This window comes from Macrobrachium nipponense, chromosome 10 (assembly GCF_015104395.2).
Source record: "Macrobrachium nipponense isolate FS-2020 chromosome 10, ASM1510439v2, whole genome shotgun sequence".
NCBI classification, from domain to species: domain Eukaryota; kingdom Metazoa; phylum Arthropoda; class Malacostraca; order Decapoda; family Palaemonidae; genus Macrobrachium; species Macrobrachium nipponense.
Genome location: NC_087204.1, coordinates 87,288,988 through 87,309,413, shown reverse-complemented (window position 1 = coordinate 87,309,413; position 20,426 = coordinate 87,288,988). Strand labels below are relative to the sequence as shown.

At 35.5% G+C, this 20,426-nt stretch overlaps 2 protein-coding genes across 2 annotated transcripts; both read right to left on the bottom strand.

The window, feature by feature from the left end:
- Positions 1 to 5,876: 5,876 nt before the first annotated feature.
- On the bottom strand, positions 5,877 to 7,612 carry LOC135223733 (NADH-ubiquinone oxidoreductase chain 5-like). The gene is given in 1 exon segment (XM_064262492.1): positions 5,877 to 7,612. A coding segment is annotated over 1 exon segment (1,317 nt). The 5' UTR covers positions 7,423 to 7,612; the 3' UTR covers positions 5,877 to 6,105.
- A 3,698-nt stretch (positions 7,613 to 11,310) lies between these two features.
- Positions 11,311 to 12,913, bottom strand: LOC135223734 (NADH-ubiquinone oxidoreductase chain 1-like). Its single transcript, XM_064262493.1, is given in 2 exon segments — positions 11,311 to 11,801; positions 11,804 to 12,913. Coding segments are annotated over 2 exon segments (777 nt in total). The 5' UTR covers positions 12,114 to 12,913; the 3' UTR covers positions 11,311 to 11,334.
- Between the last annotated feature and the right edge of the window lie 7,513 nt (positions 12,914 to 20,426).

Sequence of the window (20,426 nt, the reverse complement as noted above, 5' to 3'; positions counted from 1 at the left end):
AATTAGGAATTAGCAAGGTACAAAATAACACTATGCAGTGGAGCACTCTAAGGAAGCTCAAGAGTCACTGGCATTCAGGAATAAAAGTATCCCACATATACGTACTGGCAGAGTTGAGTGAGTGGCATTGTTCATCTGGGGACAGGGGCAGTCACACAAAGGAGCAGTCTACACAAACCTGCAAAGTATTCACACATGAAATGCTGGTAAATTATAAAAACAAAAGTTACATGGTAACATGTAAGATTTCTCAAGTAAAATCACGTATGCACTTTGCATGAATTATACCAAGTTATTCACTTTAAGTTTGAGTAGCAAAAGTTAAAGTAATTGCTATAGTTTATGTCAAAACCAAATACACACAAATCACTATGGAGACTGGATCTAGGAATGGGAATCTAGGAATGGGAGTGGAATGAGAAAACACAGCTTAGAAGTAAGAATGAGTGCTAGAAATAGAGGTGAAGTGCTGACAGAGCAAATGTTCAGTTTCAGTTACTTTGTATGGCAGAATGATGGGCATAATCCATACCAGGTCGTTGGCGAGGGACGGGTGGGTCGCTGTTGCAGTCCTTCACCAAGGAATTAAATAGACAGTTTCTTCATCAACACAAAGCAAACACTATAGTGTTCGTCCACCAGCCTCGTTATTCAGAGTCCCGGTATAGTTCTTGTTTTACTAGCCTTCTTCAGCATCAATAAAATTAATATTCAAGGTGCGTGGTGGACAGAGTCGTCAGGCGCAACACTGCTTCTGGGTTTCATGTACTGCGACAGAGCGGTAAAATGTAGAGTCCGGTGCCGCTAGTACTCAATCACTGTTTGAAACTTACCCAGGTCCTATATATACCCAGATATTTGAAATCGTGGCAGCTAGTCCAATCTCGAATCTCGTTACCAAAACACAGGTCTAAGTCCGTTGAGGGTCAATTTGTCTACTTCCTTTTATAGCGTGCTATCACCTACCGTAGCTGCTGCTAATCGCCTACTGTATCTCAAGCGACATTATGAAACACGACAGAAAGTGTGAAGGATAAGAGAGATCAAGAAGCTACGCAAGGTGCGAGGAGGCAGGGTCGGGAATTTGAGTCTGATAATAATGAAATGGGATCACGGTCAGGTAGAAGGTTAAGGATTATCCCTGGTCTCCCACCATGAGACGTGTGAAATTTAGTACTTGGCAGGTCTCTTGTACTGTAAAGACTGGTCTGACAAATTAATCTGGAACCATATTACAATAGAAAAGGGGGCGCAATTCCCTCGAGCACGTTTTGCCCCTTTGTGGGATGCATTAGCTACCTGCACCCTGACGGGATGACAGGTCATAATGGCTTAGTCAAAACAGTCTCAGGGGGTTCCTTGTCCAATTCGAATGAGGAAGGGAAATTCTTAAACAGCTCACAAACAAGGTAATTCAGTTACTCTCCCTCTCAAATACTTCCCACGTGTTTTGGAATTTATGCTGCTGCCCATATATATTCTCAAAATACCTTTGGATGGTAGAAAGAAAAATAAATATATTGTTGCATGCCATCCAAGATCTCCTTGGTCCAAGGGTTGAAATTTTTCGATTGAACTGATTAGATCAATGACCTGGCTCAATGTGGGTGCCTTAGCAATGCGATACCTAAATCAATAACTGACATAGGACCAACCAGAAAAAGGAGACAGCAAACGTGAAAGTAGTCATTTTGAGTAGCCGTGAAAATATAGTTAGAAGAAAAACCCAGACATATTGGTTTTAAAGAAAACTCTTATGCATCCACTAAAATTAGATTATAATTTCACTAAAAAATACAAGGGATTATGCAGGGGTACACTTGGACCTTGTGGCACTGTAGGCTACGTTAAACAAGGTTACAAACAGTAAGTAGTGCCACACCAGGTACGAGGGTGATAACTAAGTTTAGGTAGAATAATCCTATAAGTTACCACTTAGAGTAGGCACAACAGCACTCTGTTACAATTTGCAAAAACATTCGAAGTTGTAGCGACTGAACAATACGGATATTGCAAAGCAATATTACTTTACAGTAGAGGTGCAAGCGCAAAGGAAAACTTCACTAACATCTGCGAATGGATTTTTTAAGCAAAAATATTACTCAACAGATCTCTAATATAATATTATAATCCCCACTTCATTTCTAATTCCAGGCCCATGGCCTCCATGTACCTCCTTATACCCATCTCATCTCTTTTCCACCCTGCCATTCATATGAGCCCCTACTGTTATTTCTCCTCTCTCCTCTGTTCTAATGGCAGCCTCCCTCAAACTCTTTCTCTAATTTTTTTTAATATCTTCCTCTTGGCACCCCACCTGAGGAGTGTATGTTGATATTATATTTACTACTTTGTCCCAAATTATTATTGGAATCTTTAAAAGCCTATCATTTACTCTCTTTATTTCTTCTACCACTTTTTCCCTTCCAGTTGTTACTTACTATAATTCCAACAAATCCACAGTTTATTGGCACTGGGCCTAGCCTTTTACTAAAAAGAAATACTGTAATGCAGCAGGTGTCCTTTTTAGTTACCTTTTACGACATGCAGGACCTATGTGTAGTATTCTTACAACCCTAACACAGGTGAATGTAGGGAATTCATACTGAGGAAATTTGTTAGCTATGTACCCCCAATGTAAAATCAATGTATGTAGGTATAAGTTGATGTTACGCCTAGTATTGCATGGCAAAATACATATGAATACTGCAATTGTATAAACGTATTCCGTTACAGTTGAAAAAATTTCATCGTTACCTTTGCCTCAACATAAACGGAAGGATGTTCGTGTTTTTTCAGTAATCAGTCATTATGTTTTGTAGTTTTTACATTCTCTAGACTAGCTAAACACTTTTTGTTTGTTTAAAGTTAAAGAAGTTTGGCGTTCGCCGACCGGAAAGACTTAGACGATTTAAGCGGCGAGTAGGATTGCTGAACATTTGTCTCTTAATTAGAGCCTTAGTGAATTAAAAAATAAATACAGATTTGTTGTTAACATTGCTTGAAAACCTGTGACCCTTTTTGAGAGATGTCGGAGATAATAAACATCTTTGCTTACAACACGAGCATTCATTAATTGACTAAAATAACTAACAAACAAACAAAACTGAGCGACCAAAAGGAAAGAAAATAGAGAAACAAATTGAGTCGGATCTAGAGAACTGAATTTCAAGAAGGGAGGAGAGCTTGTAATGGCGAGAGTCACGTTCGTTTGATGCTTCTGAAATTATCAGGCTGATTCCGATGTTCGCTGAGGCAGCTGAGGATAAATTTTCATTTATTTTGAAACCAATTCGTTTTTATAGCAGACGATGAAGGTTCAAATATACACAAATATAAATCCAGACTTTGTATGAAGTTTTTCACGAGAGAGATGGCGTGTTTTAAGCTAGGATAGATTCGAAATAGGTTGGTAAGAATTTCGATAAATTGAGAGAAATGATGTTGATTCAGGAATTCAGTTTTAATACTAATTAGAAAGGCTTTTCTTTTTTGTTAAAATATTCTAGTAAATGCTGGAAGAACACAAGGTATATCATTTCCGATTTACAGCCATATCCCACCGGGAATTCTGTGTCACAGGCTACTTAAGAACCCTCATAATCTGTGGTTCTGGGTTATAGTTCTTGTCAAGTTAAAAAAACTTCATGAGAGTTACTTACTCGACTGTATTGCTTATGTTTTTGGTAATAACCCTTCCGTCCCCTCCTGACTAATTAACGTTTTAAAACGTTTTTTTTGTTGATTCTCATTCCTTATTTAAGAGGAGACGTTTGACTGCGTTGCTATTTTTGTTACTGCCGTGGAGTCAGGTTGCTCCCATTCTACTCTTCATTCGATTTGTCTAAAGGGTGACGTGATTATTGTACCTGTTGACCTGAGTGTGAGATTTATTGGTTATGTACAGCCTCGCTTTGTTTCAAACGATATTCAAATCACTATATGTAAACTGCAGCTTTTTCTGAGCTTTCCCCCCCCTTTTCAAGGCGTACTTCGTTCTGTTCAGTTTTGATCTGCATTTTAATTGTTTACCAAAAGATTTTTCCGTTGATAATTTTTTAAAAGTATGTTGTAATTCTATAAGCCTAAGAAAATTTGAAAATAAACTATATATCAGCATGAAAAGTAATTATTTTATATAACAGCTGAGGTGGATGCCTCTATGAAGCTCTTAGCCTTTGGCCTTCAGGGTCCATCATCATCGTTTATTTTGCAGATACTAATATTAAAATGGCAAATGACTCTGGAAATATGCTTTATTACCGTGTAGTCCAGCTCCCATTGCATGTAAAGGGGGTAAAGACAATTTTACGCGAAAAATTGTCCCCAAAACTGGAGGTTACTTGCCTTCCTGTGCGCCTTGAGTTTTTTCATTAAGCCTTTACGCGATCTTATAAGAGTCTTGAGATGTGATTTGTTAATAAGAAGAAGAAGAAGAAGAAGAAGAAGAAGAAGAAGAAGAAATAATTTTTGAAGGTGTGAAAGTATTAATAATTAAATGTGCTTCTTTATAGAATGGCTATTGATCAGAGTTAAAATATTTACATTGTTAGAGAGCACATATCGAATTGTTCTTACTAATGCTATTTCGTTTTCCAGTAGTACTTACGTATCAACGTCCCTTCGGTATAGCTTGCAAAAGAACTGCGCCTCCCGACAATAAAAGAATGAGGTAGATTGTGTCGGCGTGTGACCAGAATATTTGCTTACCTGTGGGAAATGGCTTTACCAACGCGGGATTTCTCTGATTCTGGAGGACTCGGGGCAATAGACAACGCTATTCTGCCGCTCTCTATTCCAGCATGTACTCTTCACTTTGAACATATTATCAGAATAGGTTGTTTATCGGAAAAGCTTTCGGGAGAATAAAGTTGATACAACGTGGGTGATAAAGACCCGTATAAAGCTTAGTTCATAGCTTACCTGAGAAGTCATATTTTTTTATATATAAGAAATATAAGCAAACTTATGCTTATACTGCATTTGCTATTCTGGCGAAGATTTTTTATTCTCTCACGTTTTCACACATGTTGAGAGAGAGAGAGAGAGAGAGAGAGAGAGAGAGATGAGAGGACCAGGATGAGAGAGATAGAGAGAGAGAGAGAGAGAGAGAGAGAGAGAAGAGAGATTTTTTTATGATATAAAATGATTTTATCATTCGTATCCTTGCCGACAGTCGCAGTTTTATCACATAGCTATTAGTAACGCTTCAGCTATTTCATTTTTATATCCAATAAATCAGTTCAAGCATAAATGTTTCAGTGAAAAGGATCGCTCTGCGAATCAAGAGACAAAAGATTACCTGCAGCAGAAGGGTTAGTAGTGCACGGTCTTACAATGTTTATGATGTCATGTATACTTAGAACTTATAAACATGCTCATGCTGATATCTTAAGGTTATGGTTCGTGTTTAAAACCCCGTAGATGTTTTATAGATTCCAAAGCTACGACCTACATACTGAGTCCTTTGGAGTCTGTCGATGAATTACGTTTACAGCAACACTTGGGAATTTTTTATTTGGCAAAATAATGATCTTTTTTTATATAAATTTATGGAATATCTAATTCACAATCTCCTAAGAAGCATACATTTACCGACCAATCTTTCCCCTTTGTTTAAATGTGATCCAGAAGTGTATTGTGCCATCCCAATCAGCTAGTTTAAAATAATTAATCTCCTTTTCTCATGTTATCCCTAAAATATAGTGTTCTTGAACAGTATTATAATTCCGTCTTTATTCCTGTTTTTATAGTGTAATAAACACATTACATTTTCATTGTAAAGCTAAAGGTACAAATCCTTTTTAAAACACCTAAGGACAAACTTGCCACCTCTACAGCTTCAATGTAACGCTCAAAACTTTAAGCTTCTTAAGTTTAAATGATCAGTAAAAGACCTACCAATCAAATTAATAAAATAATTAAATAAGTTTTAATTCTATTTTCTTGAATTGCCTGAAGGTAGCCAGAAGATTTCATAAGAGTGCTGTAAATACCCTGCCCACCATAATATTCGGATCAACCTCCATCTCCTAATTGGGTGTATACAAAACCACCAGCTAAAACACCCCGTCTAATTCCGATAGTAGATAATAGAGGCATAAATCACATAGAACCAGAAAAAACAACAACAGGATAAAACTGCAGGGAATTAAGCTTATAATTTTCTACTATTAAATTTAATACATATCCAATAAAACCCCCAACTAAACTCACAGCCAAAGCAAGTAGTTTCATCGACAAAGTAAGACAAATTATAGTAGGAGAAGGAAACACAAGCCAAGAAACAGCAGAACCACCTACTACAGCACCAATTCTTAAACCCAACATAGGCCAAGTTATCAAAGTCTCAGAATCTCTAACAGATGAAACAGACCTTAAGTTATAGTCACCCCTAAGCCTGTAATATACAAGACGGAACCTGTAACAAACGGTAAGACCAGTAGCCAAAGCTAACAACCAGAAACAAATCTCATTAAGAGGATTTAAAAAAGCCACTTCTAGAATTAAATCCTTCGAATAAAACCCAGCCAAGAAAGGAAACCCACAAAGAGCTAAATTAGCTAAATTAATACAAACAACCCTGATAGGTATAAAATTTACTAAACCCCCTATCATACGAATATCTTGATAGTCCCCCACACTATGAATAATTGAACCAGCACATATAAATAAAAGAGCTTTAAATAAAGCGTGAGTTAAAAGATGGAAAAAGGCTAAAGTAGCCCACCCTAACCTTAAAATAGTAATTATAACACCCAGCTGACTTAGTGTAGAAAGAGCAATAATTTTTTTTAAGTCCGTTTCAAAATTAGCTCCCAGCCCAGCCATAAACATGGTCAAACAACCTAATAATAAAAGTAAAGTTCTAGCAAAAGAAGTTATAAGCCTAGAATGAAATCGAATCAAAAGATAAACCCCAGCGGTCACTAAAGTTGAAGAATGAACTAAAGCAGAAACAGGAGTAGGAGCAGCCATGGCCGCAGGTAGTCAAGCAGAGAAAGGAATCTGAGCCCTCTTAGTTATAGCAGCTAATACTACTAAAAAAACAACATAACTCCTATTTAAAGACTCCTCCCCAACATAAAAATAAAAATTTCAACCCCCTAAACTCAATATTAAAGAAATTCTTAATAAAATAGCAACATCTCCAACACGATTAGACAAAGCTGTCAGTATTCCCGCCCCAGCAGATTTTTCATTTTGATAATAAATAACTAAAGCATAAGAAACCAAGCCTAACCCATCCCAACCCAATAAAATACTGATTATATTAGGACTAATAATCAATAATAATATCGAGAGTACAAACCCCAAAACTAAATATATAAAACGACCAATATTATAGTCTCCGGACATATAACCCCCCCTATAAAATAAAACCATAGAAGAAATAAAACAAACAAAAGACATAAACATCATTGATATTCAGTCAATAATCAAAGCTATTTCAATTCTAGCTCTATTAATTCTAATCAACTCTCAATCTATAAAATAACAACAACCAGAAGAAAGTAAATTTAAAGAAGTAATTAAACTACAAATAGACACAAGTAACAAGAAAACCATACTACTTAAATTCATTTTATTATTTCATAACACTGCTCAAAATAGAAAACTATATCTTTGGTCCCACAAACCAACATTTTATTTAAACTATTTGAGCCCCTAACAAACTAAAACAGAACCCTTCAACACTAAAACGTTTAAAGGCAACCAATGAAGAATTAAAATTAAATACTCCCGAACTTTTCCAGAACAACAAGAAAACAAAGCTCTAAAATACTTCCCATGTTGACTTAAAGAAAACATGTAAAGACTATAGGCAGCCCTCAGAAACGAAAGCAAAGCAACAGGAATTATTGCCAGTAAAGCCCAAGACACTACCCTTAAAATTAAACTAATTTCACCTAATAAATTAACAGTAGGAGGAGCAGCCATATTCCCCGCTCTTAAAACAAATCCATCATAAAGCCATAGTAGGTATAAAACTAAGTAAACCCTTACTAATTAATAATCTTCGACTCCCCAACCGCTCATACACCATATTTGCTAAACAAAACAAACCAGAAGAACAAAGACCGTGGCCAACTATAACAGAAACAGCACCAGATAATCCCCATCAACTAAAAACCCTAAGACCACACAGAACTAATCCCATATGAGCCACGGAAGAATAAGCAATTAAAGCCTTTATATCTGTTTGACGTAAACAAATAAAACTCACAAAAATACCACCCAATAAGCCTACTGAAACTCAAAATCACCTAAAAGTCACAGCCGATTGAATAAAAAGAGGACACACTCGAACCAAACCATACCCCCCTAATTTTAATAAAACACCAGCTAAAATCATAGAACCAGCCACAGGAGCCTCTACATGCGCCTTAGGAAGCCACAAATGAACCAAATAAACAGGCAGTTTAACAATAAAAGCTATAACCTACAGATATACCACACTGCCATCAACCTCATACCACACTCAGGAAGCGAAGATAAATTAAATGTCACAGAACCCCCTGTTCTATATAAACTTAAAATAGAAATCAACAAAGGTAAAGACCCAAATAAAGTATAAAATAACATATAAACTCCGGCCTGAAGTCGCTCGGGCTGATAACCCCAACCTAAAATTAAAATTATAGTAGGAATTAAAGAACTTTCAAAACAAACATAAAATATTAAATAATCAAGACAAGAAAAAGTCAAAACTAACCTTAATAAAAGAAAAATATTAACTAATAAAAAGATTCCATTAAAATCTTTTAAATTTTCAACTTTTTGTCTTCTTCCAACTACTAAAGCTATAATCCAAAAACTTAATAAAATTAAAATATAACCAATATAATCTAAACCTAATCTTAAACCTAAACAAGAAAAAGTAAACCCATTTAAAGAATAAACTCCAAAAATAAAACTAGCCAAAAATAAAGACAATTGAATAGCCAATCAACTATCTGCAATCAAAGTTATCAATAAAACTATTAAAATAAATTTTAACATCTCAAAACATTAAAACTCCCAAAATTATCCCTTCCGTGTCTACGAACAATAGAAACTAACAAAGCCAAAGCAAGAGCCCCTCACAAGCAGCAAGAGTTAAAAAAAAAATAATACGAATATAAGTCACTACCTAGATGACCGAAGCCTGAGCTATAAACCAAAAAATATTTACTATAATAAACTCTAAACTTAACAAGACATTTAATAAATGCTTACGCTTACCAACAAAAGCCAATAAACCACAACACAAGCAAAACAAAGGAACAAAAAGCCAAAAATTGAAAATTGTCATTAGTTTCAGTAGTTTAAATAAAAACAATGGTCTTGTAAACCGTAAATGAATTATTATTCCTGAAGCTCAGAAAGGAGAAACTTTCCCATCATTAGTCCCCAAAACTAATATTTTATATAAACTACTTTCTGTATCAACACACTTTTATTATCCTCTTTAATTTTAATTTCAACTTCAATTTGCTTTATACAAATATCACACCCCTTAGCCATAGGACTAACTCTTATTTTTCAAACTATAATAATCTGCGTAACAGCAGGCCTATTATCTAAATTTATATGATTCTCTTATATTTTATTTTTAATCTTCCTAGGAGCCACATTAGTTTTATTCATCTATGTATCCTCTCTTGCATCTAACGAAACATTTAAACTATCAACTAGAATAACAGCAACATTTCTTGTCCCACTAACCTTACTACCAATTCTTCCTCTATTAGATCAAATAATTACCCCAACTAAAGACTTAACGGAATTATCCTTTATAAGAATAATTCAAGAAACTCAATCAACTCAAATACTCTTAAGTAATATATAATCCTACAACAGCAGCGTTAACAAGAATAGTAATTTTAATATTTACTCCTAACCCTTATTGTAGTAGTCAAACTTACATCAACTTTCTCAGGACCCTACGAACATCCTAATGACAGCACCTCTAATACGAAAATCACACCCATTATTTAAAATGCCAACGGGGCTAGTAGATCTACCCACCCCCGCTAACATTTTCAATTTTATGAAACTTCGGATCTTCCTAGGAATATGCTTAATAGTACAAATTGCAACGGGATTATTTCTAGCTATACACTATACAGCAAATGTAGACCTAGCCTTTTCTAGGGTCGCCCACATTTGCCGAGACGTAAACTATGGCTGACTTCTACGAACAGTACACGCTAACGGGGCCTCATTTTTCTTCATTTGTCTTTACAGGCACATTGGACGAGGAATTTATTATGGTTCATTCTTATATATACACACCTGATCAGTAGGAGTAATCATTCTATTTTTAACCATAGCAACAGCCTTCCTAGGATACGTCTACCCTGAGGGCAAATATCGTTCTGAGGAGCAACCGTTATTACTAACTTAATATCAGCTATTCCATTTGTAGGAACAGATCTAGTACAATGAATTGAGGAGGATTTGCAGTAAGAAACGCAACTCTTACAAACGATTTTTCACATTCCATTTCTTATTCCCATTTATTATTGCAGCAGCATCTATAGTGCACATTTTATTTCTCCACCAAACAGGTCTAACAACCCCCTAGGAATTTCCAGTCAGCTAGAAAAAGTTCCATTCCCACCCATACTTTTCATTTAAAGAGTATTGTAGGATTTGTAGTAACACTAGCAGCCCTAATGATCTCAACTCTACTAGACCCCTATCTACTAGGAGACCCAGACAATTTTATTCCAGCTAATCCCCTAGTCACCCCCGCACACATTCAACCCGAATGATATTTCTTATTCGCATATGCAATTCTACGGTCCATCCCTAATAAACTAGGCGGAGTTATTGCACTAGTCATATCAGTAGCTATTTTATTTATTCTTCCTTTTACCCACAAAAATAAATTTCGAAGACTCGCCTTCTACCCCATTAGTCAAATCTTATTTTGATCTATAATTAGAATCGTTATCTTACTGACATGAATTGGTGCCCGACCCGTAGAAGACCCATATATTTTACCCGGAACAAATTCTCACAGTTCTTTATTTGTTTCTCTTCTTCATCATTAACCCCCTAGCAATAATTACATGAGATAAACTAATAGACTGACTATTCATCTTTAGGAAGACAGGTGTTTTGAAAGCACCTAAAAAGTGTTCGAATCACTTAATAGTCTATCCTAATTTTCTTACAAACTAAATTAATAAAATCTCTAAAAAAACCTTTAACCTTATAAAAAAAATACAATAATTTAAAGCCGCAGGAAGAAATCTTTTCCAGGCCAAATACATTAACCTTATCATAACGGATCGTGTAAAGTACCCCGTACTCACACAAAACAAAATCCCACGAACATAACTTTTACATAAAAAAAAAATCAACGAAAACAAGACTCCTCCCCAAAAAAATGATTGAAAATAATGCACTTAAAAATAAAATCCTAGCGTACTCCGCCATAAAAATAAGAGCAAATCCCCCACCCCTATATTCAGTATTAAAACCAGACACCAACTCAGACTCTCCTTCTGCGAAATCAAACGGAGTTCGATTTCTTTCCGCTAAACAGGAAGCAAACCACAGTAAAGCCAAAGGAAAACCCAAAATAAAAAATCAACAATAACGCTGATAACTTTCAAATAATCCCAAATCAAACCCACCTACTAAAAACAATATTCTAAGTAAAATTAAAGCCAACCTTACCTCATAAGAAATAGTTTGAGCTACAGCACGAAGACACCCTAAAAGAGAATACTTAGAATTGGAAGCTCAACCTGCACCCATGGTAGAATAAACTCTTGCCCTTGTACAGCAAAGAAAAAATAAAACCCCAAACTCAAAGAAAACAAACCAAGCTCATAAGGCATAAGACACCAACAAACGAGAGCAATAAATAAACTGAAAACCGGAGATAAATAATAAGGAATAAAATTACTTATAGTAGGAAAAGTCTGCTCTTTAGTAAATAACTTCACAGCGTCAGCAAAAGGTTGAAGTAAACCGGCATATCCAACCTTATTAGGACCCTTACGAATTTGGATATAACCTAAAACTTTACGTTCCAACAAGGTAAAAAAAGCAACAGAAACCAAAACTAAAATAATCAAAATAAGATAAGTCACTAACTTAATCAAAATCATCATAGAAAGAACACTTAAATTCCCCCTATTACCTATAGTAATCACTATATTAACGGATCCTAAATCCGACACATTTATCTGCCAAGGTAATCCATTAAAGTTTATCTTAAAACAAGACTATCTCAAAAGCTCAATCCTTTCGTACTAAAGCCATTTTCAAATTAATAAAAGATAGAAACCAACCTGGCTCACACCGGTTTGAACTCAAATCATGTAAAATTTTAAAGGTCGAACAGACCTACCAGCTAGACGGCTACACCTAACTGAAATTTTAATTCAACATCGAGGTCGCAACTACTCTTGTCGATAAGAACTCTCAAAGAAAATCACGCTGTTATCCCTAAAGTAACTTATACTTTTAATCCACAAAGAAGGATCAACACACTAATTATAATTATTAAATTAAACAGACAGTTACACATTATATCTACATCTCCCCAACGAAATATAAACCTAATAAAGCTACTTTTCACTCAAATTGTAAGCCAAATTAAACTTATATAAAGTTTTATAGGGTCTTATCGTCCCACTAAATAATTTGAGCCTTTTCACTCAAAAGTTAAATTCAAATTACGTAAAGGAGACAGCTCATCCCTCGTCCAACCTTTCATTCAAGCCTTCAATTAAAAGACTACTGACTATGCTACCTTCGCACGGTCAAATTACCGCGGCCCTTTAAATCAATCAGTGGGCAGGCTAGACTTTATAACTTATACACAGACATGTTTGATAAACAGGCGGAGATAATATTTGCCGAGTTCCTTCTAAACGCCTTCTAATACTTAAAAACTTCATTTGTTTATTTAAGATTAAAAAAAAAAACTCTAATTTTTACTTATATAAACATTCTATCTTTCGCTTAAACAATAAACGAAATTCTTTACTAAAAACAGCAAGATACTTTAAAAATATAAATACAAATCATTATTACTTTAACGTTATACCAAGATGGCTGACTTTAAGCCCACTTCTAATGACTTACAATAAAAGTACTTAACAAAAACAACAGATAAGAAGCTCATTCCTCCTACCTTTATTACCAAATTACAGTTAAACTTGGTACAAAATTAAACTCATTTCGTAAAGAACCAGATATACAGAGACCGACTAACATATCACCACTAAAAAACTTTTTTTCAAAACTACTTATAAACGTAGAAAAGCAATAAAATTTAGCTCTCTCTGTTTCGGGAATTTACAAATAACGCAACTATATAGTAGACCCCTGATACAAAAGGTACGAAAATCCAACACTACTTTAATAAAATATTAAATAATTCCATCACTGTACTTATTAACTATAATTTCTAAACAAAATTCTCTATCATACTAAGAAACAAAACTTATTAATTTTTTATAAAATTTAACCCCAAACCAATATAAAATAATAATACTTAATTTAAGTAGTGCCCCCGGGGGGGCAATCCCTCCAGCGTAATGGACGTGCTTAAAATAATTAGCTACAACTCACATTACTAGATGCATTTTCCAATACAACTACTATGTTACGACTTATCTCACTTTAAGTAGTGAGAGCGACGGGCGATGTGTACATATCCTAGAGCTAATATCAATTTAACATATAAATGAATAAATATAAAATGTGATTTTTTAAGTGTTTAATTAAAGTAGAATTTGATTGAATCCATTTCAAATAATAATTTTAATTTCCAATTTTCATATTAAGATAATTAGCGGAAACATGATAAGTGTTACTCCTAGTGATTTAGACTTTTCGAGTCATTGCCGAGAACGTTCTGAATTTTCATTGACTAAGACGCATAATAATAATAATAATAATAATAATAATAATAATAATAATAATAATAATAATAATAATAACCTGATTGACAAAATCAAGAAGAAAAGTATCACTCATTGATGTCGCAATACCATGGGACACCAGAGTTGAAGAGAAAGAGAGAGAAAAAATGGATAGTATCAAGATCTGAAAATAGAAATAAGAAGGGTATAGGATATGCCAGTGGAAATCGTACCCATAATCATAGGAGACACTATGCCACAATCCCAAGATCCCTGAAAAGGAAATCTAGAAAAAACTAGAGGCTGAAGTAGCTCAGGACTCATGCAGAAGAGTGTGATCCTAGAAACCGCCCATATAGTAAGAAAAGTGATGGACTCCTAAGGAGGCAGGATGCAACCCGGAACCCCACATATAAATACCACCCAGTCGAATTGGAGGACTGTGATAGAGCAAAAAAAAAAAAAAAAAAAAATAATAATAATAATAATATCCTTTATTTCAGCTCAGGGCCATATACATGGAATATAAAAAATACAGACAGTAACATACACAATCTAGATATGAGACAGCATGATAAAAAAAAAATGAGTAATCGGCACTTATCCACAAAATAGTTGAGGTAGCATAAAAGATAGTAATCATAAATACTGGTAATAACAGTAATAATATTAGTGAGAAAAAAATGAATTGAGAGTTATAACAGTAAGTGCAGGAATATATAACTTGAATTTCCAACTGGAGACCTTAGGTGGTTTACAGTAGTTAGGTCCATAGGTCTAAATACGAAAATTGAATGTAGGAAAAACTTTAACTTTATAGTAATCACAGTAATAATGAAAAAATAAAATATTACAGCAATAAATATGATAATGACAAAATCTGCAGATGACATCTTGCCAATACAGAGATTAAGTCGTTTACGGACAAAGGCCTAATTTTCCATCTTTCCCACAATTTAGATCTTCTTCTTGCTTCATCCTTAGGATGCTTTGTATGAGCGAGTTGCTGCTGTTTCTCACTCGGGTTACCAGACTGGACATTGTTCGCCTTACGATGATTTTTAAATTGTCCAGGTGATTTCTGAGGCTGCTCCCATAGTACCAGAATACATATTTCCACGAGTGTCACGTTCTGAACTGGTTATTACTAAAGAGAGAGAGAAGAAGAGAGAGAGGAGAGAGAGAGAGAGAGAGAGAGAGAGAGAAAGGGGTGGGGGCGAGGTCGTCTTACCAGTTTCTACAAGGAAAACGAGACAATAATGGACTGACATGCATATTCAAGAAAGAGAGTATTTCAACTTTAATAAGGAAATTAGATGAACAATAGTATAATAGTATGAACAATAGATAATGTGTTGTTCTGTGTGTGTGTGTGTTGTTTGTGTGGGATAGAGAGAGAGTGAGAGAGAGTATTTCAAATTTTACATGTAAATTAGGTAATATTAGATAATGGTCTTGTGTGTGTGTGTGAGAGAGAGAGAGAGAGAGAGAGAGAAAAGAGAGTATTTCAACTTTTTACAAGTAAATTAGTAATATTAGATAATGTCTTGTGTGTGTGGGGTGTGTGAGAGAGAGAGAGGGAGAGAGAGTATTTTAACTGTTACAAGTAAAATTAGATAATGGTTAAATAATGTCTTGTGTGCGTGTGTGTGTGTGAGAGAGGGAGAGAGAGAGAGAGACGAGAGAGAGAGAGATTTCAACTTTTACAAGTAAATTAGATAATATTGATAATGTTTGTGTGTGTGTGTGTGTGTGAGAGAGAGAGAGAGAGAGAGAGAGAGAGAGAGAGAGAGAGAGACCTTACCTTACCTTACAGACCTACAGTTTCGTTCGGGTTGCCCCAGGTCCCTCAGTGTGAGGCGCCTCTAATGTTCTACCAGAGAGTTGATAGTTACATCTTCCGGTATATTTGCATCTTCCAATCTGGGATGGTCTGGGATGCAGTTTAGATATTTGTCGAGCTTATTCTTAAAACATCTACGCTCACTCCGGATATATTCCTCAGATGAGCTGGCAACGCATTTGAATAGACGTCATTATCGATGCTGGTGCGTAGTGGCTTAATGTCCTGTGGGTCTTTCCTTATTTTTCCTGGTATAGTTTTGGGCACTATTAATCTACCTCGCTTGCTCTTTTGATATTTAGTTCCATGATATTTTCTGTTATTCCTTCTATCTGTTTCCATGCCTGAATTATCATGTAGCGTTTTCTCTCTTTCCTTTAGACTATATAATTTTAAGGATTGTCAGTCTTTCCCAGTAGTCTAGGTCCTTAACTTCTTCTATTCTAGCTGTAAAGGGACCTTTGTACAATCTCTATTTGTGCAATATCCTTTTGATAGTGTGGGTACCATATCATATTGCAATATTCAAGTGGATACGAAACAAAATATGTTTTATAAAAGCATAATCATTGTGTTCAGCTTTCTTGTTTTGAAGTGCCGTAACAAACATTCCCAGTTTTGCTTTACATTTTGCCAAAAGAAATTGCTATTTGATCATTGCATAACATGTTCCTATCATCATCACACCAAAGGTCTTTAACTGCTTCCTTATTTGTGATTGTCTCATTATAATAGGTCCCCGTATATGCATATAGCTTTCCATTCTCTTGTCTCCATAATTTATTGATTCAAATTTATCAGAGTTAAAATACCATCCTATTTTTCCTCTGCCCAAAATTATTATACTTTGTTAAGGTCTCTTTGTAGAGCGTTCCTATCTTCGCACAAGTAATTCCTCTACTTATTATTGTGTCATCAGCGAAACTACTCACTAACCGAATCCTTAACATTACTGTCTATGTCTTCAATCATAATAACAAACCAATATTGCAGCTAGCACCGTTACCTTGTGGGCACACAGGATATTACCTTGGTTTCCATCGATTTCTCGTCGTTTGCAATAACTATCTGTTTCTGTTGTGTAAAAATTCTTTTAACCATCTTCCTACTTATCTACGATTATTGGGTTTTCTAAATTTTCTGTGCTAATATATTATGGTCTACTTTGTCAAAAGCTTTTGCAAAGTCTAGATAAAACCACATCTGTTTCATTCCGGCTTTTCATATTTTTGAATATGTTCTCACGGTGGAAACTAAAGTTGGGTTTGTGTACTTTTCGGGTACGAAACCGTGTTGCCTATTAGATTTAGATTTAGATTTATCTTCCGCCACTGGCCAGTGGCATAAGCTGATACAGTTTCTCTCCCATCTGTCTCTATCCCGAGCCATTTTCCCTCGCTTCCCTCTAAGTTTTGGATTTCATCCTCAAGATCCCTGACAATATGTCTATCCACTCGTTCTTGGTCACCCAGCGGTCTTTCTCCTATTTGTACTGCTCTCCAGTGCTCTCCTGGGGTCTCTATCTCTTCCATCCTCTCAACATGTCCAAACCATTTCAAGCCTTCCCTCTTCCACCTGGTACTGACTGGCCTTTGCCTCAATCTCACCTGATGTCTTCATTCTAAACATAATCATCCATTTAATGCCAAGTATCTTCTAGCAGCTTCATCTCAAAAGCATCCAACCTTTTCTCCTCTGTTCTGTCAGTGCCCAGGTGGACGAGCCATACAATCAGGACTGGGATAGTACTACGCATTGAATATTCTCATCTTAGTTCTCAAGCTGATTTCAATGCCCTCGACCAAAACGTTTTTTCTCAGAACATCAAAAGCTCTTGCTGCTCCTAGTTTTCTCTTGTATATCTTCAATTTGCGTCCCGTCGCTGTTACCACACTTCCAAGTAAACCAACTTTCTCAACTTGCTTGAGTTCTGTCCTCTGATTGTTTCATATCCCTCCATGTGCACCCAATCATTCATCCTTACTCCACAACCCGACTCGCTCTTCTTTGTGCTGATGTTCAAGCCAAAATTCTGTGTCTCCGGTCTCCATCCTCATTACATACCTACCAGCACCAGCCACGTATCAGCAACCAACGCAACATCATCAGCAAAAGTCCAAATCCATAAAAAACTTCTCCACCAATATAGCCCTCTGTTTTCATCTCCATCACTCTTCTCCATTATATCGGTCAATATATACATTAAACAAGGTGGGGACATAACACATCCTGTCTTAGCCCCACTTTCAACTGGGAACCATTCACTTTGCGTCCATCCAGCTGTACACAGCTGCACACTTCCTTGGTACCAGTCTTTAGTATCCTTATCACTTTGCAGTGGATACCATAGTGTTCTGCCACTCTCCACATTCCATCTCTCCATATGAAATCATACGCTTTCTCCAAGTCTATAAAAGCACAGAATATTGGCTTTGCATACTCCATCTTCTTCTAAATTATCTGTCTTAAGGTGAAAATTTGATCCCACTGTTGACCTTCCACTTATAAAACCACACTGCTGTTCTCTAAGTTTCTCTTACTATAGGTCTTATTCTGTAAGTATTACTCTCATGAATATCTTCCGGGGACTGACAGTAAACTTATTGCCCCGATAGTTACCACACCCCTCCCTTTTGCTTCCCTTAAATGTTTTTTATTTTTATATTGGTATCATAATGCCTTTTTCCAATCAATTGTACCACCTCTGTTCTCCAAACTATGCTAAAAACAAACTCTAATGCCTCTATCATCCTTCGTCCTCCTGCTTTAGCATCTCTGCAGTTTATCCCGCACACGCCAGCAGTTTTTTCCATTTTTTACAGATTTAAGGCCTCTTTCACCTCTTCTGCATAAATGTCTTCTCTTGTACTCCAGGGCTTTCGTTTTTTAAATCTGCAATGCACTCATCCCTACCGTAGTATCCAACATTTAGGGAGTCTTTCAAAATACCCTTGCAAAACAGATTCCTTTTCTCCATTTCATCGTGACCAAGTTACCCATCTTCATCCAACATGCATCACTCCTCCAAACTTTGTTTTTCTGCTTGCGTTCCTCAAGAATCTCAGCTGCAAACATAGCCCTGCTCTCGCCAATTTCCATAGCTTCTTCAAACTTCGGTTAGCTCTTTTATTTCAAAACATGTTTTGGTCATGCTTCATCCTATCACTTAGTTCTCTCAGCTTTCTATTTTCTTCGTCTTTTTAGTTGTTGTTTTTCTTCTTCTAGGTCTTGTCATGCCATTGAACTCTCAACTTTGTTGCTCTTCACTTAAACTTTTGCGTTCATCACTATATTAAAACAAATATTTTTGTTATTAAATGTTTCATAATATTTTTCTTTCATTACCCTTTCATACACTTTCATAATATGTGATGTTAGACTCACAGGCCTATAATTACTTGCCCTCTAGTCTTGGATCCACTTTTGAAAGTAGGGGTGTATATGCTAATTTGTGCTCATCATAACTTTAAAAGTAATTAGATAATATTAGTAATGTCTTGTGGTGTGCGTGTGTGAGAGAGAGGGAGAAAAAAAAAAGTGATTCAGATGAAATGAGAGAGTCATTTTCTATGGTATGTAAAATAGAGTGCAAATCAAGGAAGTTTAATGATAATCAGATAAGATGCACTAGCCAGTTTTCTCCCGTCGCCTCTCTCAACTAAAGGTTTCAAATATGTTGCTATATAGATTATGTAAAGATAGTCCATAGACCCAGAAAACTAAGCAAAAACTATTTCAGTAAAATTCAAAAACTACAACAGCAAACCTCAACGATTACCTAAAAGAAACAAACTCATTAAAGCTGTAAAGTTGTAGTGTGGACAGAAAGAAAAATTGCCCTTTGTTTAGGCAGTCAGTCACAACCTGCGGACAAACCATGGCTATTCTAGTCCTTAGTTAGTATATTCCTTATAGTCTTAAAAATCACAGCTTAAGAGCTGCCACCGGCTCAATGAAACTTGACATTTTTTATTTCAAAACAAAATGCATTTCCTGACTTCGGAAGCAGCAATAATGGGAGATAGCTGATGTTGTAAATTATTGCTTCTGAAAACTTCCAGGCTCATTCCATAAATTTTTTATAATGAATAGTAACATGTCGAAATTCCTTGAGGTTGAATGAGTAGTTGTTTTCTTACATTAAAAACGTTATTATTAATAATCATATGCTATTCTCCTGTATTTTACATTTATGTAATGATTTTAATTATAAATGTTTGGGAAAATTAAGACAGGATGTGGTACTTTATACTTACGTATATGTTAAAGCAATTAAACATTTATTGTTTTTATGGCTTTTATGTGGGTATTGTCGAAAGTTTATAAATTGTACTTGCTTTCTCTGTACCTTCAGATAGCCTTATTTTCCCATTAAACATCTCTCTGTCGGAATATAAACTTATGTATAAAAACTCAATAAAACTACGCTGGCAGCGTACTTCATTCACTTCACCCTTTCTTTTCAAATTAGAATTCCTAAGTACTTATGATAACCACAATGCCCTCTTAACTTCTCGATATCTGCTCGCAAACTTCTCCTTGAGATGGAAATAAAATTTGATTCCCGGGCAAGATTCAAACCTGCATCTGGGTGATCAGAACGAGGTAACTTTATCCACTTGACCACGGAGAAGTGCATAAGTCTATTGTAGTGTTAATAGTTCCTTGACCAACGTTATATAGAATTAATAGCACTAAAAAACAAACAC